The sequence below is a fragment of the Crocodylus siamensis genome, chromosome 6 (genome assembly GCF_052110815.1).
Source record: "Crocodylus siamensis isolate JL-2025a chromosome 6, ASM5211081v1, whole genome shotgun sequence".
Classification (NCBI taxonomy): domain Eukaryota; kingdom Metazoa; phylum Chordata; order Crocodylia; family Crocodylidae; genus Crocodylus; species Crocodylus siamensis.
The window spans coordinates 91869716-91881889 of NC_143400.1; the positions used below are offsets into that span (position 1 = coordinate 91869716).

General features: G+C 45.2%; 1 protein-coding gene across 1 annotated transcript; it reads right to left on the reverse strand.

Moving 5' to 3' along the window:
* Nucleotides 1-880: 880 nt before the first annotated feature.
* On the reverse strand, nucleotides 881-10743 carry AHSG (alpha 2-HS glycoprotein). The gene is made up of 7 exons (XM_090054557.1): nucleotides 10446-10743; nucleotides 8426-8536; nucleotides 6188-6272; nucleotides 5061-5221; nucleotides 3880-3987; nucleotides 2535-2615; nucleotides 881-1494 (listed from the first exon to the last, which is right to left on the reverse strand). The coding sequence occupies exons 1-7, from the start codon at nucleotides 10671-10673 to the stop codon at nucleotides 1219-1221; spliced, it is 1050 nt and encodes a 349-aa protein (XP_089910683.1). The 5' UTR covers nucleotides 10674-10743; the 3' UTR covers nucleotides 881-1218.
* Nucleotides 10744-12174: the final 1431 nt, after the last annotated feature.

Consider the following 12174-nt stretch of genomic DNA (forward strand, 5'->3'; position numbering starts at 1 on the left):
ACAGAGGGATGTCCAGCTGTCTGACTGCTCCACTATGTACTTTCCCAGAATATACTGACTCTTTCTTCTTTAAACAAATACTGATATTCATTGAATTCACTAGTTCATTGCTGGTTAGTGATATTAGTGATGTCATAGATACTCATTACATCATACCTAAAGGAGACCTAGGTGCTTTAGGTGTATATTAAAGATTTGTACTTGCTCAGAGTGCTGGTAAATTAAGATAGAGTAGGGGTGTAAAACATATGGCCCAGGGGTTAGATCCAGCCTGCACAGCCATTCTGTCTAGAAGTTGTAATGCAGGGCCAAGTGGATGTAGTTCCCTGCAGAATTTGGGGCCACTGGATCCTGATGAATCTGGCCATCAGTGGCAGAGGGTCAAGCAAGGGCTGTGAAGTTGCAGCCCTTGCTTGCCCTTTGGCAGCTGAACCCCCGACCATTGCCCCAGACCCTGCTGCTGCTGCAATGCTGGACCCATGGCCACTGGACCCCCAAATCCTGCTGCCATTAGACCCTTGCCACAGCTGTTGCTGGTTCCACAGAGCCATACTGGAAGGAATACTGCAGTCTGGATCAAGCCTGGAGTCCAGGATGAATGTGATTTCCTTCAGATAGACAAAGTGCAGGAGGGAGAAAGGAGGCTTACACTTCAAAGTTTGCTCCCTCCTACCCATCCAGCCTCAAAAGCAGCATTGGCCTGATTTTCAGATGTGCTCAGCACCCACAAATCCCATTGAAATAAAAGGAGCTGTAGGAGCATAGCACCTTGGAAAGTTTTAGGCCTAGCATATGATAATACCATGTTGCTGGACATGTAGAAAAGGCAAGTGTGATCCATCCAGGTTTTACAGTTTAAAGCAGACACTAAATACAGATGGATGGCAAAGAGGCATCTCTTTATTTATAAAGCACTTTGGGTTGGTTTTCTCTCCACAAGTCTGCAGATACTCCAACAGCATCAAGGCAATAACATTTCCTACTGTTTTAAAAAGGTCATCCATGGAGGCAGAGAGCAAAACTACTGCCATCTATAATCACCTGCACCTGGGAGCAGGTTATTACATGCTATTGATCCCTGGTGTGGTTTATCAGGAATGAAACCAATTGGAGATAAAGGATCTGAGTAGCCTCAGATACTTATATTTGGCCATGTACTCTGCATGTTGTTGGTGACAACAGCTAACACTTTGATCAGATGGCTTGCTATGCCTGTAACTATATACGGAAATGACGTATCCTGCCAGGGCATTGAGGAGGAGGAGGATGTAGTACGTCTCCTGGATGTTCTGCTGTTGGCTCAGAAACTGTTCTTTTGACCACAAGCTTCGCTGATAAGGTGGCAGCAACAGGAACTTCTGCAGAGTTGGACTCTGAAGAGTCATTGAACTGGCTGCTATGGGAATGCCTGAGGTTGTGGTGACTGAAGCCTTGTACAACAACGGGAAGCAGTCCTACATTATCTTTAGCCAGGACAGGATGGGCAACTTCAGACTGGAAAAGAGAGACATCAGTCAGATATGCATGTTCTGTGACTTGGAGTTTATAAGATACAGGTGCTGGATGTTTTTTACTAAGTACTGTGGTTTCAACTAGGGAACAGGAACTTTGGTGACCTTTAGGGAGATATGGCTACACATTTAAACACACACATTCTAATAGCCAGTAGATTTTTAGTGCCAAAATGCATCTATTATTGCACCAATGGAAACCCTGAACATGTCCTATGAAGTCGGTGACATTCTCAGACCCAAAAGTGATATTGTTGTTAACACTGCTGCTGTTCCAGAGGTAGTAATGATGGGACTACTGGACTCTGAGCAAGCAATACAGCCAGAACACTGTCTAATCTTGCTCTGACCACACCTAAGTCAAAACACCAGCAGGCCTGAACCTTGGTATAGTCAAGATTCCTGCTATGACTGTCACAAGTGGATATGCCTCAGTGGTAGTGGTGATGGGAATTTAAAAACACATGGTTGATATGGATCAGTCCCTGAGTCTGATTTCATCTAGAGGTTACTAGCAACAAGGTCCCCACTGACCTCATCTCCTGAGATTGATGTTCACTTTTGGATCTATCTCCTGGCCCTTTTTGCTTACTTCTAGTGAGTCCTCAACCCTATTGAACACAATTGGACACAGTCTGACTAGTGTTTGGACCTGATTAATTCAGAGAGTGTGGTGGATACCCAACAGAATGCATTCAGGCAAAGAACCTGAACCATAGTTTGCACCATCAGCCATAACCATGTCCAACTCTGGTTGAGGAGACCAAGAAGCAGCAATGTCCAACTGTTGGGTGTAAACATGGCATGATTTCTGGAAAAAAAACAGCTTAACACAGACAAGATCAACCTTTATCAGGTTCTATGGATTGAATTTAACCTCTTGAGTTGCATCAAGTAGCTAGTGCAATCTGGGAAAGAGGTAAGTTCAGAGCAGGTACTCCAAACAGTTCTTAATAATGCAAGAAATTCCAAGCCACAATAAGAAAGTAATAGCAACAAAGCAAATATTTAGAGCACTCATACCTGAGGAGCATAGACTTCACACTCCACGTGGATCTCTTCTTTGGGAACATGCATGACTGATCCAACACAGAAGCCAAATTGCTGTCAAAATTAGAGGGAAGTTAAAGAAACCACAAATAGAAAGAGGAGGATTGTTGCAATGCAATGGCTATGTGACTGTGCAGTCCAAAAGATACCAACTTTTCCAAATGCCATACATGTTTTATTTAAACTGCAAAATTCTTGTTTTTGAGGCCAGCTCCCATTAAAATGAGCTGTGTTTAAATGTCTATCTAGGTATGTGTGTCTGTGTATGAGTGTAGAGGGAGGGCAGAGAGGTGAAAGGCTAACACATACAGCAAAACTACATGGGATACTTACCTTATACAGACATTCAGTTTCTCCTGGGAGAGTCACTGGAGTCTTTTATTCTCCCAGAGTAAAAATGCTACTCCAGGAGAAAAATTACCTGGGGACAACCAGGGTTAAATAATTCCCAGGAGAGTTTCTCCTGGGTGAGCGAGTGTCTGTACATGCTATGGATCATCTCTCAGAAGCGAACATAGTCCTCTGGCATTCTTCCCTTCCCCCCTTAGGATGACAATATGTCATGTGCTGGACTCTGCTGCTCTAGTAAGGAGCAGAACAGGTCCCTTTTTCAATCCCTACACTGTGCTGCAGAGAAACAGACTGACCATGGGCAGTCTGGGCCAGCCAATAAGAGCTGCCCTATCCACTGCTGCTATCTGTCACCAGGAGAATATGGGAGCCTGCAGAGCATCCTTAAATGTGTGTGCAGGCCCTCCTGCCCCCCAGCTTCACAGTATCAGTACTGCAAGCTCTTTACTCTTTAGGGCCTTAGCATTTGAATGTCTATACATGTGACTCTGGGTAAATTTCCCAGGTTATTTGAATGTGTATATGCAGCCTGAGTATCTTTAGATTCAAGAGATGAAGAGCTAAGCTGAACCTAGGGATCTTGGGAATTCAATTAGCAACACAAAGTGTAGTAACAACACCTACACTTTTAAGTATTTCAGGATAGGCACTGACTTGCTATGGCATCCAGCACAGTGAGGCTGAAGTTTCCAAGACCTACTGCAATACAAATCAGAGCTAACAACCTATGCCCTTGTTTAGAGAGATGTTCTGTATAGCCAATTCCCTGGGCCTCACTTTTTAAGAGGGTTCATCGAAATATATAACCCCTGTATGATAGAAGGGGAAAAGAAGTAATGGAGACTTAGAAATTGTATCACTCAGAGGAAACAACCCTTGCACCCTGTCTCCATAATGGTCCAGTGTAATGTGGTTCATCTCTATACCTGAAGTGGATTGGTCAGAAAGATAGTTTCAGCATACTTACAGCTTGATCCCCGGACAGCGCCTGACAGGCCTTCACATTTTCACTGGCATCTTTGCTTGAGCAGTTAGTGGCAGAAATTGCAAACTCGGCAATGATGGTATTAGGGGCCTTTGGATAAAAAACATGAATATTGTTTAATCCTCTTTCCAGCCCAACACTACAGAACTGCTGAGACAAGGTAAAAGGCTAAATTCTCTAAGAAGCCGGTGGGAGTTTCAGCTCTGCAAAACCACTGGCGTCTGAGGAAAGTCACAGGGCTAAGATGCCACAGATCCCTTTGCAAAATCTAAACCACTGAACGTTGCCCAGTTACTACCAAAGGAAAATTCCATTTTAAACTACAGCAGTGATCATAATTCCACCAACTACAGTCTAAGCCACATAGAACAGACTCTTCTGGCAATCAAAAAATTGTAGGACACAATGAGTGGATGATTAATCCTCCTAGCTTCTTTTAATTTCTGTAAATGCCATGTTATTAGCAGTCCCAAAACAGATTGTGTCCTGCGAATTTCAAAGCTGCTACCAGAGGCAAAGCACTCTAAGCCAGGGGTTGGCAACCTCAAGCCTTCGAGCTGGACCTGGCCCACAAAGAGTTTGGATCCAGCCCATGAAGGTCTGATCTGACCCATGGTAGGGGGTGGGGTGGGGGATTGGAGACATGCAGTGGTGTGTGCACCAGTCCTGGGTGCCAGCTTGAAGGGGCTGTATTCTGTGTTCCCAAGCCACCTGCCCCAGGCCTCCCTGCTCCACAGCCTTCTTGCTCTCTTGCCCTGTATTGCTTTCCCTCATTGCCCAATCCACACTCTCTACTGTCATTGGCCATGGTTTTTGGCAGCAGTTGGTAAGTGGAGGCTGCATTAGGGAGGCAAATACATAGCCCAGAATAGGGATGGCTGGGGCAGCAGCAGGGGATTGGCAGCCCACTGTGGCAGCCAGGTCAGAAGTGGGGGTCTGCCATTAATAAAAGTTTACTGACTTTTGCTCCAAGCAAACATGCAAAGCAATACTGGGGGGAAGCAGGCTTTCTCCATGTGATTTAGCAGGCACACTTAACAGTGCTTTAAGCAGTGCCTTCAATATTGGAATCAGTACAGTCTGAGAAAGGGCTACAATCCCTTGCATGGTTTAAATGAGATGCATGCCTTCCCTATGCACTTCTGCAATGGCTTTTACTATACCTGCATCTGAGCTCGTGCAATCTCAATGAGCATAAAGTAGGCATCATTTGTGCTGTGATACTGGTCAAGGAGGAGTTCAACTGTCTTCACCACCTGAGTATCGTTTAATGGAATCAGTAATGGACAATCGGGGCAGATTTTAATGATGTCTTCAGCTGAGTCTAGAGAAGAGACAGGGCAGATGGTATTTTCATCAGATTACAGGTTATTCCTGAAAGCATTATAGATCTGTTCAAGGGCACGGGCTGCTATTTTACATGCCCAATTCCAAATTGTCGCATAATTTGTGTTGCTGTGCAGTGCAAAAAAATTGCTGCATTTCACTTCTCAGATGGCAGCATAGGGAAAGGGGTACATTTGACTTTTCCCCGCTAATTCCTGGAATCTTTGTTTGCACAAAAGTGCTATGGGCTTCAGTAGCTCAATTGTTAAGGTTCTTGCTAATCAGCAAACTCTGCGACATCAGTGAGAGTTTGTCTTAAGAAAAACAGATATGGACTTCAGCATGCAGCCTCTTCTTGTGAAAGCATCTGAGAGAAGTTAAAGGAGCTCCCAAAGTACTAGAATTGTTTGTCTGCATGTGGGTGTGTGACTCCTTCCTTTATCCAGCTTGTGAAATCTACCTAGTAGGAGGAACAAATAGATGGGAAGAAAAGTACTAATGTCTGCCCATAATTATACCCACCTAAATTTATTGACTCACTGAGGTCAGTAAACTTAGGCACATGTAATTATGGACAGGTCTAAGTGAGGGCAGAAATTGGCCATGATTCCTATACTTATGTATCATATAGTTTTTGTTAGTCTATAGGGTGCAACTCCACTCTGCCTTCTTCCTGACTTCAGACAAACACAGCTAACTACCTCTCCCTTCTCATGGTTTCCTAAGATAGAGCTACTGAGCTGGTGGGTTGTGACATGGTGACGATGGGGGTTACCTCTTGGGTTGTGCGCCACTGGCTGAGAAAGAAGTACAACTGCTCGGTAAGCCAAGCAGTGGGGGAAAGAAGCAATTTGTTTTCAATCTGCACTTTCCTGCTGCTTCTTCAGGAAGGCTAGGCTTCTGCCATTCCTGCTTCCCCATGGTTGCCCCAAATTCACACCCTACCCCAGAGGAAGGCCTTTACCTGGAGATGAGTGACATCTTACACCTGTTACAGAGAGCTTTCCATCCTCCTTGAGCAATTTAACATCACAGTCTGCTTCAATAGCCTAGAGGTACAAAAGCAAAGGTTTACATCATCCTGTTGGAAGGAGTTTCTTGAAAAGAAACCAGTATTAGAAGAGGACAGCTCTTTCTGACTTCAGAAGAACAGGGCTCAGCCGTGTCCTTGCAGCAAGTCCAGTCTGGCTTACTGAAGAGCCAGACAAACCTTTCTCAATATAAAGTCCTGCTTACACAGCAGCCATGGTGGGTCCTGGCACTGAGGGGCTCCTGCATGTCCTGTTATGCCACCCCACACCTTTGGGCATGCTCCAATCCCAGAAGTTCACCAGTGAAGTTGACCCAGGGTCATCCCAGGCATGAAGGAATAGCTTCACTGGAGTACTTCAGGTTTAGACCATGTCAGGGACATGGGTGGGCAAGCCTCTCACGGAGACAACCTGCTGCTACTGTTGTGTGGACAAGCCCTAAGAGGCAGACCTGGGCTGCAAAGCTGTGATTCCAGCCTGGATCTCAAAGGAGTCAGGAGTTCAAGGATGTCCAGGTGAAGGACTTTAGTTGAAGCCCATCTCTGATAAAGCAAATAATTTCAGTACACCTATTTGTAATCAAGGGCTTCAGTAGAATCACCTTCAGCAGTCCCATGAAGCCAGTCTTGGTCAATGGGAGGAAGCTTGGCTTCATGGTATATGAGATCCAAGAGGAGAGGAGATACTGACAGTCAAAGTTATGGTCACTGGACAAGGGGAACAGGTAGAGAGAGCCCTGACCTGGAACACTGGACCAGAGCCCTGGTGAACACGGGTTATAAAAGACATCACTAAATGAAGCAGATCAGCTGTGCTGGGCTGGATTTGGGATTTGTCCTGGTACAGCTGATCTGGTTCACTGAGTGAGAAGGACATTGCCTGTTGTCTCGTGGGGTGCAGCCCCTGCCACTTTTGGGAATGGCAGGGGCTTGATTCTGTGGCACAACACCTGGAGGACATTTCTGCAAATGGGAGAACCCTGGGGGGATCCCTGGGTGCAACTTTTCAAGTGGGGAACTCCAGGATCTCCCTGCTCGCAGGGGCATGTCCAAACTTGGAATCCCTTGGCACACCTCTGCAAGCAGGGAAACCTGGGGTGTCCCGCTTGCAGAGATGTGCCTAAGGATTTTGATTTGGGGAGTTCCTGTGCAAACAGGGAAACCCAGGCAGGCACTTCCTGGGCTTCAAGGGCCTGATTCAGCATGCCCAGGAAATTCCCAGCAGGAACACCAGCCTGAGGCAGCTGGACAGCATGAGCAGCCCAGAGCTGCCCATATTTATCCACCATAAAACAGATATCTGCTGCAAAATACACGAATTAATATTACCGTTTGTTGTGGCCACACATTTAGGCATTTGCAGCATGACAAAGGGCATGGGCATCTGTTTGCTTTTACTTTGTGCTACCATAAAAATGTTCATGGTGGCATAAAGGTGATGTCTCTTTACAGCGATAGGGAGAGTGAATCCCAGGTCAGATCCAGCTGTGACCAGTTTGGCCCAGTCTCTGGAAACCCTTGATTGAAAACTGAAAATCTTGCTCTGTTTTCTGTTCAGACACCCCCCACGCCCCCTCCGGTTTTGGTTGAGAAGGATTTTCAAGTCTTGGTTTAATATGTATAAAATGTGCAGATGGCCACTTCAATTCTAATTAAGCCTTTTATTGAGGACATTAGGCTCAGTTCTGCTTTCAGTAGCCAGCCAGTGCTGTAGCCCCACTACTGAAAGTCCCAAATCCAACTCAGGGAAGCCAAGTTTTGCACTGATGGAACTTCTCCTCACACTCCTGAACTCCTGGCTTGCCCTTCAGTCCTTTTGTGGACCTTGGGCGTTATTTCTCTCAGTCTCCTGCTCTGTGAAAAGCAGCTAATATACCTCTCTTTCACAGAGAGGTCAAACTCAACATTTGCTGAGTCCATCCGCCTCCTTGGATGAAAGCCATGAGAGGAAGGCAAAGATGTAAATTATTATTATCTATGCAAATAAGAAGAGCTGAGTATCAGCTTTGAGCTTTATGAGGCTGGTCTCAAAGGAGGCTTTTGCCCTAGAAAAGGAGAAAACTGGTGGGCCGAAGTAGCAGGCGAAAACTACTCTCTGCCCACTATCAACACACATCATGAACTGCATAATCGTATGTAGCTACAAAACTAGTAATGATTTCAGGTACTCACATGATTAATCAGTTCCCGTACAGTACAGTTTTCAAGAGGCAGAGGGTTCAAAACGTGGCACTTGGTTTCCAGTAAGTCAAGCTCGAGTATCACTACCTCACTACCAGGCCGCTGGAAGGGAAAGACAAGGATTTTGCTAATGAATTCCCCAAACATCATCAGCTTTCCTCTGCAGGATGAGATTCTGGTTGGCTTTGCTCTGGGAGAAAAGCAGTCAGGAGCTAGTTCTTATGATTACTCTATACCTGGGCTGTCCAACTTCTAGGTGGCCAGGGGCTGAATGCCACTTGGGCCCTTTGCTGCACCATGCCCTGTGCCCCTCTGCCTGGCCACTGTACACCCCCTCCACTGCACTTCATGCCCACAGGGTATCAGGGTCTACCCCAACTCCCCCAGCATTGCCCTGGGGCGGGGGCAAACAGCAAAAACCAGAGGAAGGATGGAGACTCCAACTGGTGCTACAGCCGGAGCAACAGGAGAAGCAATGGCGAGGTAGGAGCCCAGGGGCTGCAACTTAACCTGTACAGAGCCACACGCAGTTCATTAGCTGCCAGTTGGACAACCTTGGTCTATAAGAACAAAAGTTCACATCATTAGTTGATGTAAAATGACTCCGTTCCAGAATCGTGAGTGAAATGACACTGATTTTGGCACCTAAGGACTGGTTTGGAGTGCCTGCTCTTAATTCAGGCCTCTAAAGAGAAAGACTAGAACCCAAAGCCAGTGTCCCTGAGTTTGTGCTGCCCAGTAATACTTTAAGACAGGCATGTAGCTTGGCAGATGGAAAACTACAGAGAGTAATTCCATGGCTTGATATGAGGGTACTAGACAAAATGCCTTCCGATACAAGGCTGCTGCTCTGGGCAAAGGGAAAACCCCAGATTCCTTGCTGCTCTGAATTGGCCTTATCCCACTGACCTCAGTGAAACTTTACTGAACTGCACCAGGTGAGCATCAGGTCCGCTACTCTTGCAGGGCCCTTTCTGATTAGACCTTTCAGCTAGAACAGGGGTCGGTAACCTGCGGGCCACAGAGCTGTTGAATCCAGCCTGTGGGACTAAGGCTTCAGTGGCATTCAGTGTTGGGGCATTGCCTGCACTGTGCCATACTGCTCTGACTGGGCAGCTGGGTGGCCAGGAGGCTGGGCAGTGGGGAGCTTTCCCATTCTGCACCACAGCCAAGTAGTGGGGAGAAGCAGCAGCAGTGGTAACAGTTGGGTCCCTGCAGTAGCCTTATCCTCTCCTCTCCAGCCTTGGCTGCTCTGCAGTAATTGCCCCTGTGCTGGGTCTGCCCCAACAAGAGCAAAACAAGATCACTTCACTGTGGATCCCATTCTAATCTCATTAAAATCTGTTTGAATCTGCCAGAAGTGTCAGTGGCTTCAGTTGGATTATGGTTAATTTATTCTAGTGGCTTTCCTCCCTTCCTTTCTCAGTTATATATGGGCATATGTTGCATTTATGCCCACTTTGAGGCCTTTCTAGTCTGTAGCGTGGTGTAAAAGGGTCCTGGTGTACAGGTGGATGTACAGAACAAGTGCTAATTCTTAGTTAAACTAACTGCTCAATGAAATACTGGGCCAACATCAGAGGCAGGTGTAACACCATTAATATCATGGAGCTCTGCAAGGAATAAATTTAGCCAAAATTTTGCAAGGTTTATCCTCGCAATTTGAGTACCCATATTAACTTCTAGGCATATAAATGAGCTTCTTGTGTCAATGCTAATCTGCCCCAATAAAGAGGTCATTGGGCCCATCACAACTATCATACTAATCCTACTTAAAATCTCTCTTTTTTTGAAGAGACACATTCCATCCTCAAGACTTTGGGCCAAACTTTCAGCTCATGTAAATCCATGTAACACTGATGTAGTCAATGGGGACATGCTAATCTACACCACCTGGCCCTACATTTAGTTTGGTCCTACATCTGGCCCTACATCAGTCATTTCTGAGCATTTTCTGTTTTAGCACACCTTCTGAAGCAGCCTTACTTTTCTATTGTATTGTGTCACTTACCCTGGGCAAGACACGCAGTTCCTCGATTCTGTTTAAAGCATACTTGTATCCATGTTTATGGCGGGTGTTGATGTAGTCCATAGCTACTGCAGCTGCTTCCTCACCTTCTGGGCTATCACAGTCCCTCAGACCTAAGGGAGGTGATGGCCCAATTGGTTTAGGCCCATGTGCCTTAGCTTGGTAGACTGCAATCTGAACAAGCAATATTAAAGCTACTAATGCCTTCATGGCTGTTAGAAGAAAGCTGATCTTTTTCAGTACGCTCAGTCTAGGAAGAACGTTCTAATGGTTAGCTGAAAGTAACTAGCTGGGTCTCATTTATATAATAGGCTGCAACAAAAATTTGCGTAAGGGAAGACTACTATCTGTCCCAGTTCCAAGAAGGTATTGCAAACAATGAAAGAGAAAAGTAAATGTTAGGACATCAAACTGCCTGATTAATATTAGCCAAAGTAAATTTTATCCAGTAGGACATTGCAAAGTCTGCTAAAAAGAAGATGGCCTCAGCAAAAAAATATAAGATAGTTTTCAGTACTCAGTTAGCAATCAAGTACAGTGCATGAGAGATGAAAGCACTCCCTACTGCTAAGAGAGGTTGCAGCGATACCAGAACAAATTCAGCACTATGGTAAACAGGCCAAATTGCTTTGAAACCCCAAGGTTTGATTTTCCTTTCACACCTGTGTAAATCAGGAGTAAAATGAGTGAGATTAAAAGCATGGTAAAAGAATGAATGGAATCAGAATCAGCTCAATTCACTCAAATTAGTGCTGGACTAAATGATGTTGTGACTTTGGTCACTGGCTGCATTAGTAGGAGGAGGAGATACACAGGTTCAGCACTTTCTGGTATGCTGTGAACATGGTCAGGTCCAGGATTTTGAAAAGGGGGGGTGCAGATGATGTGATACATCATCATCATATATAACACAGCCTGTTTTTCTCCAGTTAAAAAGAAGCTAGAGAATTTGCTCTTATGCTAGGGACCTAGGGCTGTATTAATCAGTTTAAGAGCAAAGCAAAAAACAAGTATAACTTTATTGGAATTTGCTATCTCATACATTGTGTATAAAAAACGTAACCAGCTAGGCAAAAAATAATCAAAAAGATGTTGTTTCATAAGTCCTGTAGTCATTCAAATAAAAAGTATATCTCTGTTTTACATTCATAAAACAATCTAGCTTTCTTGAGTATATTGGCAGTGTCTTCAGTGACTCACTAAAGGTTCTTTCCACACCGCAGTTAACATTTCCACACCTGAGTTACTGTTTTTAGCTAGAGTTAAAAACAATTTGCAGAGATGTAAAAATAGGAGCTAGATTACCAGGAACAGCTAACAGACATAAGAATTGCACAAGAAAAGAAAGCTTAATTAGTGGAACATCAAGACCATTAGAAAAGGAGTGAGTGTCATTGACACTCGTGGAATGAAGTGTTTAGAACAGGGGTGGGCAAAATGTGGCCCGGGGGCCGGATGCAGCCTGCCAGCCCATACTATCCAGCCCATGGGGCCCCTAAAAAATTAAGAAAATTAATATTAATCTGCCCTGAGCTGCCTGTCATGCAGTCCTCGATGGCTTGCTGAAACTCAGTAAGCTGTCCTCTGCCCAAAATAATTGCCTGCCTCTGGTTTAGAAAGAATCAGGCAGATTATAATGAACCATGAAGTCAATTGACTCCCTCACTGCTACCTGAATAGAAATGCTGCTGTCCCTCCCAGACAGTTGGTC

What these genes read in the sequence shown, in the direction of transcription:
- AHSG (XM_090054557.1), bottom strand. Translation starts at nt 10,673, where the DNA reads ATGAAGGCATTAGTAGCTTTAATATTGCTTGTTCAGATTGCAGTCTAC. An exon ending in TTGCACGAGCTCAGATGCAG is followed by an intron (nt 3,988 to 5,060) that starts GTATAGTAAAAG and finishes TTTTATCCAAAG; the next exon opens with GCCCCTAATACCATCATTGC. An exon ending in GTGAAGTCTATGCTCCTCAG is followed by an intron (nt 1,495 to 2,534) that starts GTATGAGTGCTC and finishes TCTCTTTTCCAG; the next exon opens with TCTGAAGTTGCCCATCCTGT.